Source organism: Canis lupus, chromosome 8, assembly GCF_048164855.1.
Source record: "Canis lupus baileyi chromosome 8, mCanLup2.hap1, whole genome shotgun sequence".
Lineage (NCBI taxonomy): Eukaryota > Metazoa > Chordata > Mammalia > Carnivora > Canidae > Canis > Canis lupus.
The window spans coordinates 13,956,214-13,977,488 of record NC_132845.1 but is presented as its reverse complement, the minus strand read 5'-3'; the positions used below and the strand labels follow the sequence as shown (position 1 = coordinate 13,977,488).

Here is a 21,275-nt window from a genome sequence, read left to right as displayed (position 1 = left end):
AATAAGACAGAGTCCTACCTTCAGAGTTTACATTCTAGTGAGGAAGAGAAATGATAGATAGTAATTTAGCAAAAAGAGTGATCCTTTAAAAATGTCACCCTATCATACCTCACAGTCTTGCATTGTAAGGTCTTTGATTTTTACTCTGAAAAAAATGGGGAGGGGGGGATGCCTGGGTGGTTTAGGTTGAGTGTCTGCCTTTAGCTCAGGGCATGATCCTGGGTCTTGCATGGAGCCTGTTTCTCCTCCCTCTGCCTAGGTCTCTGCCTCTCTGTGTCTCTCATGAATAAAAAAACAAAACTCTTTTAAAAAATTAAAAAATTAAAAAAAGAAAATGAATCATTGCAAGGTTCTAGAAGAAGTAACAGGGTCTAATTTAACATTTTTAAGTGACTCAAGAAGACAGCAGTATCAGTGAAGGTGATAAGAAGTAGCTGAATTCTGTGTATATTCACAAAATAGGGCCAAAATGGTTTTCCTATGCATTAGATATGGAGTGAAGACTTCAGGGTGTCTTGAACTGAGTAATGTAAAAGATGGTATTGTCATCAACTGAGATGGAAGGAGCAATGGGAGGAACAGGTACAGTTTAAGATATTTATTAGATACCTGAATGGAGATGTCAGGTAGGAAGTTGGCTACAAAGTTTGCAACCCAAGAGTCAGGTATAGACTGAAAAAGTGAATTTGGAAATTGTCAGTTTGCATGTAAAGTCATGAAAATGGATGAAACTACCAATGGAGAAAGTGCAGAGAAGAGAAGAGGACCAAGGCAAGGAGGCTGACAAGGGAAGATCAATAATGCAGGAATAAAACTAAGATTGTAAAGAGTTACTGAAGCCAAGGAAACAAATAATGAACCACTGAATTAGATTCTGTTTCTGGTTTGCCACAAACTACCTTTTATCTTTGGGCAATTAGATCTTGATTTACCTACATATGGGGTAAAGGAGTTAAACTAAATGAAACTGAACATTCTTAACCATCTCAAAAATTCTACCAGCTTATCGCTTCCATAGAAAGAATACCTGAGTTTAAATTTTTTTTTTTAATTTTTATTTATTTATGATAGTCACAGAGAGAGAGAGAGAGAGGCAGAGACACAGGCAGAGGGAGAAGCAGGCTCCATGCACCAGGAGCCTGACGTGGGATTCGATCCCGGGTCTCCAGGATCGCGCCCTGGGCCAAAGGCAGGCGCTAAACCACTGCGCCACCCAGGGATCCCAGAATACCTGAGTTTAATTCCAACTCCAGTCACATACATACTCTATGCTTTAGGGCAAACTCTTCCACCTTTCTGAGTCTCATTTACCTCATCTAGAAAATGATGAAAGTATACTTCATCCCTCAGGTATGAAAAGAAGTTATGTAATTTTTATGACTGATGCAAGGCACTAATTCTATATTTTTAATTTTTCAATCTTTCTGTTACAATAATATTTCAAGGATCTGAAGCTGAATTTTAAGTCCAAGAAGGAACTTTGAAGACAGCCGTATCTATCACTAGATATTTAGACTACTCAAGGACAGTCCTGTGGTAGAAAATTCATAGCTTAATACGAGTGGTTCACTGTACTTAGATTGTACAAACACATGGCTTATGCTGAACATCTATTTTGCTCTGTGAGTTTGGGATGTAGGTGTATGCATTAGGTAGAAAGTGTGTATGTGATCTCAGTAAAATCCCTGGGCTCTGAGTCTCTAATGAGCTTCCCTAGTAGACAACAATTTGTTGCTGGAAGAATTAAGTTCATCCCCTCTAGCTCCACTGGGAGAAGACTCTTGAAAGCTTGTGCCTAGTATCCCCTAGAGACTGCCCCATGAGCCTTCTCTGCTGATTTTTGTTATAAGGTAGCTTAAAATGAAGGTACTCATTACAATAGAAGGTATTCACTTCTTGAGTATCATTGCTGAAGTCTGTGAGTCTTCCTAGTGAATCACCTAACCTGGGAATGGTTTTGGGGACCCATGATACAAAAAGTTGACTGCTAATCAATTACCTTTCATGTGAATGTGAATTTCCCTTGAGGAAAAAATGAACCACCTCTTTGATCATTCTATATATACATATGTTTACAACTTTATATTTTGCATAGTGTCTTCTTGTACATTTTTGATGTTCATTAAAAGTGCAATAATATTTACTTTATATATAATGAAGCTTAGAATTTTAAAAATTATCTAAGTGAAGGACTCTAAAGTTATAGTTTCTACAACAGCTGTTACTTGACTGCCTTATTTGCAAGTATCACTTTTCAACACAATATTAACTTTAATATTTCCAAGAGTAGTGCAACCAGATAGAGTTGCTGTGGAAACCATAACTGATTCTTGTCACAGAGTATATGGCACTGAAGTATGGAATTTAAAGACTATATACAGAAACTCAGCATATATATAGTGCTAGGATGTGGCAAATTTAATGCAAAAATTATAAGACTTTTCTGTCAACTATGCATTTCTAAACCTGAACCTTGATATTGCATGAATAATTTGACATTTTAAATACCACCCCCTCCTTTTTTAAAGGCAAAATATGTGTAGGAGAGAATCTAACAAGCTGATTGATCATCTTTCTCTGCATTTAAAAATAACAACCTGAATTAAAATATTGTAATACAGAAAGTATTTAAGAATCTAATTTTCAAATATATGTATTTCAGTGAATTAATCACTTCATTAAATATATTTCATTTTAATTTTGATGTTACTGACACCTAAAATCTTTATAACACAGTTTCAGGACAGAAAAATGTAATCAATAAAAATGTTGTATAAAATAACATACTTTAAAAAAATTAGAAAAAAATAATTCTCACTGAAACATTTTTAAATGATATATCACTCAGACATTAAAGATTTTAAATATAAATACAAGATTTGCAAGATCAAAATTTGATTTTTAATGACTTGAATAATTAAAAAATTTAAATATTAGTCTCCAGTTTGGCTTTTATTTACTAGCTCGAGAGATAATACTTTTGTAATGCAGAGATACATTCTAGCTTGGATTTGAGTGTTGAAACAGATGGTTTTATTGGGAATGGTGCATATGATTTTATGCTCATATAAAACAGATCCTGGAGATCACTTAATGGCAATATTCTGCTTTTCATGAGTTCCACTTTAGGAACAAAGGGGAAAAGGGATGAAAAACTTTATACCTAATATAGGAAGAGATAATCTGGCACCTTTAGTTAAAAACAATAGTACACCAAACATCCTATCCTATTTCTAAGTAAAGAAAAATATAAAATTTTATGTTGCTAAGGTGTTGTTAAGGTGACTCAGATTTAAACAGGATTTTAGAATATATGCAGATTTAAATATTAAGTTAATATTGGATTTTTCTATTAAAGTTAGATAAAATAAAAACATATTCATAAGCAGTTAAAAAAATTTTTACACAATGTAGAATGATTGGCTAATAAAGGTCAATTCATACAAATGAAGATACATTCATTTTATATAAAGCAGTTTTTCTAAGGAAGTAAAATTTAATTATGATGGCATCCTTGTCAGACAGTTTTATTCCTTTTATAAAGTTAAGTATAAATAAATGCAATGTAGTAAAGATTCAGGAACTTTGTAATGATCTGTAATTAAGTTATTTGGAACTATTAGTATAATTTCTGCATCCTTAATCTTGGCTGAGCCCTATATATACAGTTTTTTCCCATACATACATACCTAGGATAAAGTTTAATTTATGAATTAGGGACAGTAAGAGATTAAAAATAAAGAACAATTATAACAATATGCTGCTGTAATAAAAGTTACCTGGGTGGTCTCTTTCTCTCTGTCCCTCTTTCAAACCATCTTATTGTAGGCTACTCACCTCCTTGTGATAATGTGAGATGATACGGTGCCTAAGTGATGACATGAAGTGAAGAAAATAAAATAGGTGTTGTGACATAGTGGAAGACTACTAATGACCTGATGGTGATACCTCAGGAGGAGGATCACCTGCTTTCGATTGTAGTTGACTGAAGGTCACTGAAACTACTGATAAGGGTTGACTACTGTATGCTTCTCTCACTGATTTTAAAGCATTTTAGTTCTTTCAACATTCTTCATATCATCTTTGGTTCTTACTCTCTCTTGAAATTTTACATAATAAGTTTTCAACTTCTTAAAAAATAAATCCCTGGCTTGTCTACTAATTTTTCTTGATCTTTGTTTATCTCAAAAGTTCTTTTACAGGTACTTTAATATTCTGCTGGGTAAAAACAATTACAAGGGTAAGAAACCTGAGGCCTAGAGATCTACAAATGTGACAAGGACAGCAGTGATACTTAATTGCTCATTCTACCTTTCTGCACTTCCTTAGCTTAAATCTTTCAACACCTAGCTTAGTTATTTGTAAGAAGTATTTATTTTTTATTTTTGACATTGAAGTATAAGTTCTTTACTGAGCCCCCTAATTTGTGAATACCTCCATAAAATAAAACTTTCCCCATAAAAAAGAAGTAAAATATAATTGAAAATCTTGTGACCCCTGTAGACTACATATGTGCTGTGAGAAATGGAACAATACTGTGTTTATATGTGGATTCTATGTTCTATTAGTATCTTGTTCTTATAGTCAGCTATGTAGCATCCATGATTTAAATTTGGATCTTAGTAAAAAAGATAAATGACTATATCAGGAACATTTAGGGAAGCTACTGAATAGGTGATATTATAAATTTTAAGTTCATGAATCACATGAGTGTGAATCTGGCTAAGATACAAAGAAACAGAGACGTTTCCCCTATCTCCTTCAAGATTCTTTAGGTTGATTAGGCAATTTTCTGCATTAGAAGGTCACAAAATATGAAAAAGTCAACTACATTACATCTCAGGATAATGCTATGTTAAGGTTGATGCTCTATTTCCTGGTCATATTCTAAATGGGGCTATGTGATCTAGAGAAAAGAAAAAGACAAATACAGCATACCACATGTAGTAACAGGAAAAATGGAAAAATGGGAAATCACCCTTTCTTATAAATTCTATCAAAAATGTATAAAAGGTCTTTCTGGAATTTTTAAAAGCCTATTCTTTTTTTTTTTTTTTTCTGTGGTAGAAAGAAATCAGGCTCACCTCTATGAAAATTGACTGTAGTATTTTTAAAAAAGATCTGAGGTATATGCTTGGCAGGAGTGAATGGTTTGTTTTAAACAAAATACTTTTGGAAACAAAATTAGGGATTATAAATGCAAAAGAAATTGGTGGAGTAATTACAAGATGTAAAATACTATGACATAGTGAATCTACTCATGCTCAAAAAAAGGTTTTTTCCATACTTGCTAAAGATCAATGGCAATTAAAATCACAATCAACATAAAAAATTGTTTATATCATTTCTATGAATTTCCATCTTATAAAGGCTTGTCTATTTTATATTTACTTCCAATTTTGTGATGTTTAACATAATTTGAACAGGTCTCTCCTGAGAAGACAAAGGCATATAAAAATAGCCTCTAAAACTTCTCTTCAAGGAGTTACCCACATGAAATAACTAGCAATTTTTACTTATTTGAAGAAAAATTGAGAATTAGGGGTATGTTCCTATATTTCATAGAGTAATAAAAAACAAAATTGCTTTTTTTTGCTAATTTGTAAAACTGCTTTTTCTTAAGAAACTTCAATGATTTAATATTTATTTTGTTATCTTAAATGCTAAATACAAAGGCAGCAACTACGGATATTTCTGTATTTTTCCCAATTTAGGGTAATATTCTGATGACATCAATGGTGTCAATCTATAAGGCGTACGCTTCATTATAGAAATAATGAATGAAAGAGGAATAATAAAATGTATTACTTACCTTTCCAGAAACAATCTTTTCATAAATTTGAATTGGTTGATCTGCAAAGAATGGGGGGTAGCCAGCTGCCATTTCATAGATTAACACTCCTAATGCCCACCAATCCACTGCCTTATTGTAGCCCTGAGATAAACCAGCAGAAGATATCAATTATTACTTAATCTACTCAGAAGAGAATAAAGTAATAGATGATTTCAAAATGATCTTCAAGTATATGAAATTTGTTAAAGAGCAGTTGTTGAGCAGCTAGCTATTTAGGATAGAATAAAAAATGAACAAAATATATCACATCACATTTGAATTAAACAACGGGGAGAATTTCCAAATATTGGAATTGGATATTAGGAAATACTATTAAACCTTATTCGTAAAATCATGAAGAATATTATAGACAATAAATATCCCTTAATTAATTGGAATAATTTAGTTGCTGCTTAACAATGAAAAAGGAGTTACTAAATTACCTTTTCAAGTCCATTCTAGGCCCATAACCTTATAAATCAAGTTTTCTGGACCATCCTTAGAAAAGTCAAAGGTTTTTAGACAAAATGTTAGATACTGGACTTCGCAGTAAACAGTGGAGTTGAAATACTCTATACTGTTGGCGTTAGGAGATGATTATACTATGGGCATTCCCATCATTTCACAGAATCTTCATGAAAGCTGCAAGTTTAATTTGGAGCCTAATAAATGTAAATATTTAAGTTACTTTAGCTATCCTACTGTCCTGCCCCTCATCTCTAAAAGATACAGAAAAAACTACTAATTCATGGAGTTTTTGTTAAGGACTTAATTAAAGGAAATAATCAAAGTACACTGCAAACCAAAATGTACAATTCTAAGGTTAATTTTCTTTTTTTATACTAAACATGCTAAAATTAAGAACTATTTATAATAAAATAAAATAATAACATGTTTTATAAAGTTTGTTATTAACTATGATCAGTGTCAGTTGGCACAAAAGATTATGGGGGAAAACCCAACTTGATCATGAAGAGAAATAAACTGGATTCTTGCCATTCTTGCCAGATCTTTTTGTCTGCCCTTAAATTACCTTCACCACTCCCCACACTCCAAACTTTTGTTAAAATTTTAGTTTTACAAACCATTTAATTTTCAAATTATTAGCTAAAATATACTATAATATAGAGATATTTTTCCTGTATGTTTTTTTAAAGGGAGACTAGCATAAAAAGAATAGCACTTTAATTTGCTAATAGAAATGGGCATCAATTTTGCTTTAATTCTTTGAATTCAACTCACTAGTAATGTCACTCATTACAATATTTTTACTATAATGAAAGCATGTGATGTTGAGCCATATCCTTTTATTAAACTTTGATTTCTATGTTTCAGATTATGTTAATGTTTATAAAAACTATGCCAGATACTTTTAATATGCTAGGTATAGAGAATTAAATCAGTAAGAAAAACTAAATTACAATAGATAAATAGGTCAAGGACATGAACTAATAATTCAGACATACACCAAAACCCACCAAATGTCTATAAAGCATTAAAAAGATCTAATAACCAAAGACATGAGACTTAAAATAATGAAATATAATTTAATGCTTATTAAATTAGTAATGATTTTAAAAATAAGAATATCCAATGCTGGGTAGTATGACTGAACAGCCTCTCTCACACTGCTAAGTATAATATGTTACAATCTTTTTGGAAAGCACTCTGGCAATTATTTATGGAGAGACGTAAAAATGTTCATACCCTTTGTCTCAGTAATTCTACTTCTGGGAATGTGTTCTGAAAAAATAATTTAAAATGCAGAAAAATCTTTATACAACAAAATGTTTATGTTTATCGCATTTATTTATTATAATAGCAAAAAAGGAAAAAGGAATGACCTGAATATTCAGCAATAGAAAAATGGCAAAATACTTTTTGATACATTTGCAAATAAACCATTAGAATGATATTTTCATACCTGTTATCATGCAAGTGAAAAACGCGGAGTACAAACCATACATTCACTATATCTCAACTATGAGAACATGCACAGAAAAATTTAATGTTTTTTTTTAAAGGTTATCTCTGGATGGTGAGGATGATAGGTTTTTTTGGTTGTTTCTTTTTATTTGTCTGCCTTTTCCAAATTTTGTACAATGGACATCTATTACTTTTACAATATATACATATACACACTTTTAAAGTTTTGGTGCTTACTCTGTCATCACATTGTTAAGTGTTCTCACAGAAGAAATATGTTAACAGCAATGAAATTTAGATTACAAAGGACTAAACAGTTACAGATGATTTAAATTATAAACAAGAGGAAAGTTGAATGAGATCATTTATTTTATTCTTGTATAGGTTAGCCAAATTTCAATTATTCAGGGGGTAGTTTTCCAGTTTGTAAATATTAAGGCATGTGTATTATCCCTTTATCTTTCCTTGTCATATTTGTGTTCAGTCATTGTCAATTTCTCCTTTCTAGCTTCCCCCCCATTGGGATGGCAATGGAAAGGAAAACAGACTCAAAACCATCCTTTTATACATGATACAAATTTCTCTCACCGCATTTTCAGTGCTTTGAAAAGTAGAGCTATCTTCAAAAAGACAAACTATTCAATTGCTATAATATTCCTGTTTTAAACTAAAATTCAAAGACATTTGCATGCATTTCTTTTATTTAAGTGGTAAAGTTGAAACAGAGGAAGAATTGGGAACTAGTACGTATCATTTTTACATTTGCCTTGTGGGGTAACCCAGAGCAAAGGTAGCCCACCCTCCTGTTATTGGGAATAATTATGAAAACGCCATGTTTTTGGTTTCAAAACAGGACTTTTTTCTTTTCTCCTTATAACATCTATATGAGATGATGTATGTTGATTAAACCTATTGTGGTAATCTATTCCACAATCTATGTAAATCAAACCATCATGCTGGAAGCTTTAAATTTATACAGTGAAACATGGTAGTTGTTCTCAGTAGAATTAGAAGAAAAATATATGGATCTAGAGGTAACATTCACATTATTTTTTTTGAAGTATAGTTGACATATAATACTATATTACTTTCAGATGGGTAACATAGTGATTCAACATTTTTTTTTCAACATTTTATATATATTATGAAATGGTCATCATGATGTATCTAGTTACCATGTGCCACAATACAAAGTTATTACAATATATATATATTTTTTAAAGTTTTAAGCTTATTTTTTTTTAATTTTTATTTATTTATGATAGTCACAGAGAGAGAGAGAGAGAGGCGCAGAGACACAGGCAGAGGGAGAAGCAGGCTCCATGCACCGGGAGCCCGATGTGGGATTCGATCCCGGGTCTCCAGGATCGCGCCCTGGGCCAAAGGCAGGCGCCAAACCGCTGCGCCACCCGGGGATCCCAAGTTATTACAATATTATTCACTATATTCCCTATGCTCTACCACTCTATTTCTCTTAGATTCAGAGTTAAAATTGAAAGGTAACTGGATTAGTGGTAGATGCTAAGTAATTGTTTAAGTAATCAAATAGACATAAATTCATAATGTAGATTAAAGTGTAATATTAGCTCAGTAAACTATTTTTATAAAAGTCCACAGTGATGCATGCCTTATATTTTTACCTCTTACATAATGACATTATAAATATACCTTGCTGAGAATTATCTCCGGAGCCAAATATTCTGGAGTGCCACATAATGTCCAAGTTCTGCCTTTAACTCTTTTGGCAAACCCAAAGTCTGTAACCTATAAAAGAAAAAAAAAACTTGCAAACATTCATCATTATCTCACAGTAAATGTCTTTATCATACCTAAGTTGAAGTAAAAAATCAGGGTTAAAATTAAAACCATGAAAAAAAATTAAATCAATGTAATTGAAACTAATCCACGCAGGCCACTATTAGTGAAGGAAGGTTCACTCTGGAGAACTTTTCCCTGACTCAAAGAAATAAACACACAAAAAAAGATAGCAATAAATAGTTTTAACAAAAATGAAGCAGTGGTGTAAATATTCCTTGAGTTCAGCCTTTGCTCTGCCATGAATTACAGCATCAGAAGTGCAAAATAATCAACAGGAGAATCAACTATGTAAAAAGGGATGCTCCCACTCTACTGATGGAAGAAGTAGAAAGAAAATACTTCCACCAGTTCAGTATTGGTAGCCAGGGCTCTTTGGCAGCTGCCCTGTCTCTGACTCTAGAGACAGACTGGGTTCAAATTCTGACTCTACTACCTGTGACTTGCTGTGCCTTAATTCCGTTAGCCTTAAGATGAGGATAACAGCAGTACTTTATATGGTTATCAGGACTAAAAAAGATGATACATGTAAAACACTTGGAATAATGCCTGGCACTAAATGAGAGCTCACAAATTTAGCTATTCTATATATTTCGTTATGTAGGAGCCTGTGTTCAGTTCACAACTATAGACTATGGGAGGTATAAACATATTCTATTCTTGATGGGATTTTTGGTCTTGGTATTAGTGGCAGAATCATGAGCTCAATTTAAGCTATTAGGAAGAACTGTCTCGCTCAAAGAAAAAAAAAACCAATACTGGTAGTTGAGGTTAAATACATACAACTTTTACCTAATATTTTCTCAAATACATTATATATATGTGTTCAAGTCATACCTGGATATAACCTTGGTGGTCAATTAAGAGATTTTCAGGTTTTAGATCTCTGTAGATGAGGTCTAGTGAGTGGAGGTACTCGAATGTTAGCACTATCTGAGCTGCATAGAACCGTGCATGGGGTTCACTACAAAGAAAAAAAACATTGATTTTTCTATAAAATAGGTTAACACATGGTAATTAATAGATCATGTAAAAAATTTAGTAGAGATACTTTGGAAGCAAAATCTTTTTCTTTTAAACATATGTAAAGAATCCTGTTAGTTTCTGATTATCTTTTAACCTCTGAATTATCTTCAAATAATACTTTAATAATATGCTTAGGAGGCAGCATACATTGAAGAAAAATATAACTCTAAAACTGTCATCTTATTTTAAATTATTATTATCCATATTAGAAGATATTGATGTCTTTATGTCTCTCTTTGAGAATGACTGAAAAGCAAATGTGTCAATTACATTGTCTACCATGCCATTGTAATTGTTGACAGACTCTAACTTTATCACAAATTTCAAATGCTTAAAGCATTTCACTACACAGAACTTGTTTATCTGCATTAATCTGCAGACTAATGCCATTTCACTCAGACTATTCCTATTACAAAAATGATATAGTCTCATTATTTTAAAAACATCATAAAATATTGAAGAAAAATAAAAAGCACCCATAATCCTATCCAGAAATCATAGATAAATCCATGTATGAATTTCCAAATCTTCTATTATGCATGTTTACACAGGTATCTAAACATAAATGTAAACATGTGTAAACATGTACAGTTCCTGTATGCACAAATTAGATCAATTGATAGATCAGTGTAATGATGATGCCACATTCAGTATTATTCCAAAGGATGTACTGATTTTCAAATTTGAGTTTCTATTTCAACTTCTAGTGTATACAATGAATTCTGCTAATCCGCCTGATGAACTGTGATGACTTTCAGATTTATGTCCTCAATGAATTACATGAACTATGAATAGAATTTCCCTCAAGATGGTTGGCATTAATTTGATCTCATAGCACCAGAAATAGAAATTCCAGAAAAGATTATATATGCTGCTCCTTTTGCTTGTCATTATAATTTCTAGGTTCTAGATTGATACATACCAGGTGCTCAGGAAATATTTGTTGAATAAATGAGTATGTAAAGAAAAATACTTTTAGAGGAAAATATTTTATAATTCCTTTAGAGTTTCAGCCCTTCCTCAACACTGTAAAATCTGTATCATACACTGTATGACAAGGAGTGGTGGGGGGTACATTTTAAAAGGAAATTGGAAGAATCAACCTTGTCATTAAAACATTCTTAACTTGAAACACAAGCATCTTATACTTATAAATAAATATAAATTTATCAGTGTAAATATGATATAATAAGCATTTTAAATTTACTTCCATACACTGACATCTGAGTGGAGGAACATGAACATTACATAGATCTGTAATCAAACTGTTGAAAGATGAAAGCAAAATATCCTGTAGGAGAACTTAATGTTGAAACAGCTTTAAGTCTAGACAGTTGCTATTTAAGTAGAGAATCATAATGATTGCCTTGATTCTGACTAAAGCCATGGTCAACAACTCAGTATTGTTGTTGCCTCAAAGTTTCTAAGATAGGAGTTAGTAACCTCTCAAGTGTACATGTAGTATGAGTGAAAGATTAGAAAAGATAATGTCTCAGTGTGAATTATTACACTCAACTTGCTTTTCCACCTAGTACTAAGTGAGGTATTAAAGAAATAGGAGTGTGGGGAGTTGCAAAGGGAAGAATTTAGTAATTATAGAAAATGGACAAAATATTATTTGAAGACAGGTTTAGGTGTAGTGCTTCAATATAAAGCTTTGAATTATCATGAGGCAATCTGAGGAGTCTGGGCCTGTATGAACAAGGGTAGTAGGAGAATGGACAACAGTAGGTGAAAGCAATCATTAAAAATAAACAGACATAATGCCTGATACATATTAGGTGCCTTATCATATTAGGTCAATAAATTTTGGCTTAGGCCTCAGATAACTAAAGTAACTCTAATGTTGGCCCATAATTGAATATGATCTTGTGATAATCTGAGTCTATCATCATCTTCTTTTCTGAATTGGATTATCATCATCAACAGTTTGAACTCTTGAATGTACTTTCATCATGCCAACAGATAATGTGCTAAATGAAGCTGGACCTGCTCTGGGTTTCAACTTCATTCTATTAGTGATTACTAATGAACAGTAGTAGCTTACAGACTATCACGCACAAGTAAAGTTAACTGAATCTATTTTAAAAACTGTGTAGCCTTGTAAGCAATAACCTAATGATAAAGAACAGGGGATCCCTGGGTGGCTCAGTGGTTTGGCGCCTGCCTTCAGCCTGGGGCGTGATCCTGGAGTCCCGGGATCAAGTCCCACATTGGGCTCCCTGCATGGAGTCTGCTTCTCCCTCTGCCTGTGTCTCTGCCTCTCTCTCTCTCTCTTTGTGTCTCTCATGAATAAATAAAAAAAATCTTTAAAACAAACAAACAAAAAACACCTAATGATAAAGAACAAACTCTTTAAAATAGGTATATATATTTTATATATATAAAATATATATATATACATACATACACACACACATATATATGTTTACTTAAAACAACGTAGCAATAACTTTAAGGAAAATTAAATTTGTGTGAAACAAACTTTTATAATCTCATCACTATGATACTGTTACTATCTTTTCTATATATTCATCTTCATCTTTACATAAACCTCTTCCCCAGAGTTGTATTATTAATATTTGTTCAATTAATGCCAGCATGTTTATTTTTTTAATGCCAGTATGTTTAAATTAATTTTTTTGCATCTTCTGAAAATTCTTTAAATAACAGGCCTTCATAATGCCTACCAATGGTAGCATATTTACAAGGGTATCATGGTGCTTCATTTTATTTTTATTTATTTATTTTAAATATTTTTATTTATTTGTAAGAGTAGGAGAAGGGCAGAAGGAGGAGACAGAGACTCCCCACTGAGTAGGGGGCCTGAGGGGCTCAATCCCAGGACCTTAGGATCCTGATCTGAGCCAAGGCAGATGCTTAACTGACTGGGCCATCCAGGTGCCCTTCATTTGATTTTTAAAACTCAGTATGGTGTGACCTCTTACTAATGTTTCTACGTAATTCATCAGATAGCTAACGTCCTACTAAATTAAATGAAATAAATTGTTATCATCAGCAATAACTTAAAAATTTGGTTTTAAACAAACACAATGGGGATGCCTGGGTGGCTCAGTGGTTGGTCATCTGCCTTTCACTCAGGGCATGATCCTGGAGTTCCAGGATCGAGTCCCACATCAGGCTCCCTACATGGAGCCTGCTTCTTCCTCTGCTTATGTCTCTGCCTCTCTCCTTCCGTGTCTCTGAATAAATAAATAAAATCTTAAAAATAAATAAATAAACAAACACAGGATATAAAGATTTGAGGAGGATAAAATATTAGTTACCTGAACCTTCCAATTCTTCTTAGATGTGAAAACATTTCACCCCCAGGGACATATTCCATAACCATGTATAAATTAGAATTATCCTATCAACAAATAAAGAATAAATAAATAAAAATTATGAAACCTAGATTATTTTAAGAAAATATTTTAAAATAACACCATGTTCAATTAGAAAAAGACAAATTTAAAAATCCACCTGAGAGATTACTAACATTGGGAAGGAGAGAATAAAGGGAAGATGCTCTAATTTTTCTACAATGGGGAATTCATTTTTTTTTCCCTAGTATTCTTAACACAAATTAGTCTCAGATTTTTGCTGTTCCTGACTTTGCAGAGAACACTAACTATTTAACAATTAGACATTAAGGCAATGACTTAATGCTATAGTGCATAAAAAGGAATAACAGTTAAAATAGCAATTTGAAAAAGTAAGAATGTTTACATTTTATGTACTAAATTAGGTCAGAGAGATTAATTTTAACATCATCCTAAATATACAGGTATTCATCTGATTTAAAGAATAACAGAGGAAAAGGAAAATGTTTAAAATCATTCATATGACCTAATATTGCAGAGATGCCAAGTATTATTCTAAAGAGCTGAAAAGCTGCCAACTTCAAGAATAAATCTTGTACAACCTTGTGAGACACTTGAATGGAAGACCAAAGAGTGTTCTGCCTTATATAAATGGAAAGAGTAGAACACAAATTACTAAGGAAAAGATGGTTAAGATTGTGTCAGAAAAGGTTAAAAAGGAAGGTATGTATGTATATTCATTTGCATGAGTATAAGAACCACTTAAGATATTAATAAGATATTTCTATGGATTTTGATAAATTGAAATATTTGAATTTATAATACCATTTCATGAAAAATTACACATTACCTTTAAAAATTTTCCTAGGGAGAACCAAAACTTTTTCAAATGTTAACCTAAGTTTATAAGTGCAATAGGATTTAATTACAAAAAATCTAAATATATCCCTTTTTTGTTTATTCATATTCTCCAGGTTTATGATGTGGCTTAAAATCCTATGACAGTTTCAGATTTTTAAAAATATATATAAATAAGAGTATTTTATTTGAATACTGTAAAATCTACCTTAAAAGAGTACTCCAGTCGAACAAGAAAAGGAAAATTCACTGCCTGTAATATTCTTTTCTCATTCAAGGTGTGCTCTATTTGCTTCAGTTTAACAACCTGTAATTGAGAGATAAATATATTTAATATACTTGAACAGAATTTAAAACTTACTATAATTTTAAAAGAAAAAATTTAAATAAAATGCTTTTCATATAATAATGAGCTTGGATAAGCAAAATCACTAAGTTGGTAAGGATGATAATAACGACCAAGGAGGTTTATCAGATTCAAATGAAAAACCTAACTGAAGATTTAAAATTTGGTCTTAAGAAGGTCAACGATTTTTCAGTCAAGAAGCAAGAGCTAAAAAGAAACAGACTCCTAGTACATTACTTAAAAAATTAGTAGGTGAAAATACTAGCTCCTAATGACTTACAGTCAGTCCACTAAAGTAGTTGGTACAAATCACTGCAGTAAGTAGGTATTGATTTTAAGTCTTCAGAAGATCAGCAAGGAAATTAAGGATTGAGGAAAAGCCAATAATTGAAAAACAGTAGGTAAAAATGAACAATCTGTTCATTTCCTAATACCTGAATAAATACAAGATTAAATTCTGAAACTTCAATTTGTGTAGCTACAAGAGAGGACACAAAATACTGGCAAAAACCCAACTATGTCTTTAAAACAAATTGCTCATTTAGGATTAATCAAGCCTCCTTTGGATTGTCCACTCAAATACATAGCAGGGAAAGCAACTTATCTTCATGAAGACTATGCTTCTATCACATGTGATTCTATATTTAAGAAAAGGTGACCTTAGGGAGTTATAAATAATTGTCCAGTATATGTGTAAGTCATTAAAATGTGGCATTCTTTTTTGCTAGAGGCTTACTGTCAGTGTGGGATAGTCACAAAATTCAAGAAGTTGAACATCAATAAAAAAGGTAAAGATACCACCCAGTTATTAGTATATACAATTCCATTATAAAAGTAATATTGAGCAAAGAATACTTAACTGAGAGTCAGAATATCTGTATTCTAATCTAGGCCTTCTAATCAAGTAGTTTTATGACTTTGGAGATGTTATTTCAATTCTTAGGATATCAGGGTTTTTTAAAATCTGTAATAGGGGTAGTTGGACCACTACCATCCAATTTCTAACTAGTTACAGAACTATTTAGTCCATACTTATCACAATAAATTATGTGACATTAGCTAGATAATTATTCTTGCTTTGTATTTATCTTTTTTTTTTTTTTTAAGCAGTTTCGGGTTCACAGTAGAATTGAGCAGAAATTTTCCATGAGACTCCTGTCCCCACACATGTATAGTCACCCGCACTATCAATATCCTCCCCCACCAGAGTGGTACATTTGTTACAAGTGATGAACCTATACTGACACACCTTTACCACCCAGAGTCCATAGTTTATACCAGGGTTTACTCTTGGTGTTGTACATTCTGTGGGTTTGGACAAATGGAAAATGACATGTGTGTAACTGTTCTAATACCATACAGAGTACTTTCACTGTCCTAAAATTTCTCTGTGCTCCATTTAATCATCCCTTCTTCCCTATCACCCCAGACAATCACTGATCTTTTTACCATCTCCATAGTTTTGCCTTTTCTAGAATGTCATAAAGTTGGAATCATACAGTATTCAGCCTTTTCAGATTGGCTTCTTTCACTTAGTAATATACATTTAAAGTTCCTACATGTCTTTTCATGGATTGACAGCTCATTTCTTTTGAGTGCTAAATAATATTTCATTGTCTAGATATTTCACATTGTTTATTTCTGTATATTATGATACAGTAAGTTTTTAGTTAGGCATTGACAATGTGTTTCCTTTGAAATAAGTAATAAAAACTGCAATATATAGGCTTTCTGCATTATAGCTCTAAGCCAACTATGTGTATGTAGGGCATAACAATTAAAAACAGAAATAAATGAGATATATATATATACATATATATATGATATATGAACTGGCAATGCCTAGTTAATTTTTAAGTTGGTTTAATAAGTTAACTAATTAAAATCTAATTTACTTTTAAATGTGCTACTACTACATACAAGGCATAATAATGCAATTGAGATAAAGACAAGGAAATGTCTGCCTTAATGCTGCATAGAATCTATTTGGAAGTATAGTATATGAATGTGTGAATATTAATATGTGAATAATTGCCAAATGAAAGTTATAATGTTATAACATTATACAAGAAAATGTTTAAGTTAGGCCTGATACATAATCTTTCTTTTTTTAATTTAATTTTTATTTTTATTTATTTATTTATTTATTTATTTATTTATTTATTTATTTATTTATTTATTTATTTTTTACTTTTTTTTTTTTACATAATCTTTCTAATTCCAGATTCTTCATCTGTAAAATGTTGATAATAATACCTACTTTAAAAGTGACTGTCACAAAGTGCATGTGAAGTGATTAACACAGTGCCTGGCACACAGTAAAAGCTCAAAAAATGTCAATTGTTTTTATAATCCATGTAAAGGGGTGAGAGTTCAGCTGGGCCTTACAGATGAATACATAACAAAGATTAGGAAAAGAAAGAGGAGATACTGCAGTCAAGATTAATATCTGGAACCGTTACCTGAAGGGGGGGGTAATACACAAAGGTAAGTCTGAGGTGCTAGTTTCAACTGAGAATAGCTTAGGATAATGCTTCTCAAGATTTGGTACTGAAATACCCCTATATGACAGAGAAAAAATAACAAGTAATCCTAAGGGTTTAGTCCATATTTTATTTTCAAAATGCATATAAAATTTACATTTACTTCTTAATATTTGTTAGTTTAAATATATATATTTAAAAGATTTTACAAATGATTATACTTATTGGCTATTTTTTTTTCTTTAGTCAAATACTTGAGTTACTGATAAGGAAGATGGCCTATATATCATCACATGCTCCCCCAGGCCACCCAGCATGGCACTGTATACTCCTGGGGGTCAAGTTTCAATCAGAAAAGTAGAGAATAGAGGACATGTAGAACAGAGTTAAATAAGACTATGGCAGAGTATGGAAGAAAGTTATGAAGAGTTTGTGAGTTAGATGCAGAGTTCTGCTTTTATTTAGTAAATATTAGGAAGCTTTTTGAGTGAGTAAATAAAATTATATGATATGGTAAGAAAAACGTTTTTGGCAGTGAGGAAAGTGATATATAGAAGGTGAAAAGTCTGGGGTTGTGGAAATTAAGATGTTATTGTGAAAGCCCAGTTAATGTTAAAGGGACCAAACTAGGTGGTGGTAGAAAGGATCTTAAGGGTAACAAATACATTTTAAAGGAAAAATTAACAAGAAGTAGAAACACAGAAATCAGACCAAACTAGTCAAATTCTTGGTTTATCTTATTAGCCTGTTTGATTTTAGAAAACCTAATTAAATAGAAAGGTTATTGTCTTAAAAGGGAGATTAATGTCACACAGAATTGTGAAAATTCAGATATAGTAAATATAAAGCTCCTAGCAATGCCTGATATAATGTACGGAATGAAGAAATACGATTTCCTTAATTTCTGCACTGATTTTCTTCCCCTTAACCCATACACCCTAAGACAGGAGATGCCAAAATTGAAGGGTTTGTGACTTCATTAACAGAAAATAAGGTGATTATGGAGTGTTATTTCATTACTTATCTTTGCAAATTCAAATAAATAAATTTGAAAAAATTCAGGATATAAAATCTTTGTCCTAATTATGAATAGATTCAGAACACTGCCATAGCAGAAATGACATAGAGTTGCAACTATTCTTCTAGGAAATACTCTTTTACCATGATTTATCTATGAAGTAACCTCAGTAATTTACTTAACAAATCACTGTCTTGTCAAGAGAGAAAAAAAAAGGAACTAAAAGCTTCTTCCCTAAATATTTTAAACATGAAAATGGCATATTATGTAATCCTTTTAATATTTTATGACTAAAGCATATTCTATTAATTCCTTAAGAAAGATAACAAAATATTAGGACTATCCAGACAATATTTTAATGACAGGTTTAATAAAAAAGATTTGATTTAAATAAAAATATTTAGAATTTTGTGTGCTACTAACGTAAGTGCATAAGTAACTTACTCTCTCCGAGACCCAATGACCTCACCTAGAAAATCAGAGCATGAACTAGTCGATCTGTCAGAGCTTTGTGGTCATATTGTACAAATTAAAGGTGTAGAGTTCAAGGAAGAATTGAAGCCTGGACAGTACAGAGGGAGAAGGTGTAGAACATGAAAACAAGAAGAGGGGATAGTCCAGAGATTGAGATTAGCAATCTTTAAAGAGTAGACAGGAAAAAATAATAGGAAAAGGCATATAAAAAAGAAGAGCCCAAAAAGGCAGGAGCATAATTATAAGAACAAGGGGTCACAGAAGTCCAGGGACAAAACAGTTTTAAGGGAGTGGTCAGGAGAGTGGATAGGCTGTAAAATGTCATAGAAGATGAGCAAAAAGAACCCACTGGTTTTGTTGATTAGGCCACTGGATTGGTGACCCTTGGCAGAGCCATTTCAGTGGAGTAGCAAGAGGCAAGAGATAAACGAGGAGACATTTAAATTGTTGTGGGTTAAAGAATTAAGAGGAAGTGACTTGGTGAATAGAGTGATTAAACTATTTTTTCAGGAAGCATGGTTAAAAAAGTTATGAAAAAAGGGCAGTACACAAAGATGCACAATAAAATGTGTGTATAGGTATATTTAATTTTAGAGAGATTTAAGTCATTACTCCTTTTTATGTTGGAGGTTAAATTTGTTTTTTGTTTTACAGCAGTTTGGAGTGGAACTTAAGATCAGTCTAATGCTGTGCTGTTCAACATGGCAACTACTAGCCATATGTGGTTATTTAACACTTGAAATGTGGCTAATCTGAATGGAGATGTACTGTTAGTGTAATACATACATCAGATACTGAAGACTTGGTATGAAGTAAAATATCTCCATTTTTATATTAACTAAATGTTGCAATGATAATATTTTAGACATATTGGGCTAAATACAGCCTATTAAGATTGATTTCATCTATTTCTTTTTACTTTTTAAAATGTGGCTACTAAAAATTTTAAATTACTTATGTGGTTCACATTATATTTCTACTAGACAGCATCAGTCTAGCCACTCACTATCTGTAACCCTAACTACTAGCTCAGTACTATTTACTCCACATTTTCCTACATTCCAGTAAGCCAAACTGTCATTCTTGGGAACATAATATCTATAATATAGCAAGATTTACCATTTTTTATGTTCCCTTAGTTGTACGTGATTGCCAGAAAAACAGAAGTTTAAAGCATGAATAATTCAGACATCCTGATTCATTAGATACTCTAATATGTGGTAAAAACTTAAAAACTGTTTTCTCAAAATGATTTAACCATTTTACTGAGATATAATTGACATTTAACACTATATTAGGTTCAGGGTACAACATAATCATTTGGTATTTTTTACTGTATTACTATTCCAACTTTTTCTCTGGCTTGACTGGCATTTTAAATTCAGCAAACTCAATCATGTTAAACAAAGGGCTTCTACTGTCAATCAAAATAAGCCATTAAAAATCTCACTAAGTTTCTGTTACTTCAATCTAAAGATCAAGTACAACAGATCCCTGCATTTTCCACAAGGCAGTATGTATTAGAGATGCCTGTTCTTTACATGTTCAATTCAATATTTTGATAGTAAACATTCACCTATTATATAATTATTGAAATAATGTATCCCTATATACTTAACTATTAACTATGTTTCATATAGTCATAATAAATAAGAATGAAAATTAAATGCAATAATTATCTGAAGGTATCAACGGAAAGTCATTATATTGCATCTGTTTAATAAAATCTAACTGATAAAACTGAATTTACCTTTTAGGTAAATAAAGACAAATACACTAACCTTCTGCTTATCTAAGATCTTCATGGCATAATACTGTTCAGTGGCTTTATGTTTCACCAACATGACTCTTCCAAATGAACCTGTTCCAAGGGTTTTTTTCCTTTCAAAATCCTCCAACCCGGCATTATTCTACATATACATGGAAAAGAAAATGAACTTTAAAATTAGAAATTATCAAAAGATTATAAATAACTATAATAGATTTAGTTATATATAATCAGAAGAGATAATTTAATTTAAAACTATCCATTTAAAAGCAATACAAAAACTACTGAGATTTCAGGCTTTTGGTTCTATTTTTCCCTTTGAATAAGAAAGGATCTAATATTTGAAAAGAGAATTATATTGCAAAACAAAGTATAACAGTAATGAGAGGAAATAAAAGCCTAAGC

General features: G+C 31.8%; 1 protein-coding gene across 11 annotated transcripts in view; it reads right to left on the bottom strand.

Annotated features, from left to right (window-relative positions):
• PRKACB (protein kinase cAMP-activated catalytic subunit beta) overlaps positions 1–21,275 on the bottom strand; it is a 113,970-nt gene that overhangs the window by 12,204 nt on the left and 80,491 nt on the right. For all 11 annotated transcript variants that reach the window (XM_072834256.1, XM_072834245.1, XM_072834255.1 and 8 more), the window contains 6 exons: positions 20,884–21,012; positions 14,990–15,088; positions 13,888–13,970; positions 10,412–10,538; positions 9,428–9,523; positions 5,813–5,935 (listed from right to left, as the gene is read on the bottom strand). In XM_072834256.1, the coding sequence (XP_072690357.1) occupies positions 5,813–5,935; positions 9,428–9,523; positions 10,412–10,538; positions 13,888–13,970; positions 14,990–15,088; positions 20,884–21,012 (657 nt within the window). The remainder of the gene's footprint in view (positions 1–5,812; positions 5,936–9,427; positions 9,524–10,411; positions 10,539–13,887; positions 13,971–14,989; positions 15,089–20,883; positions 21,013–21,275) is intronic.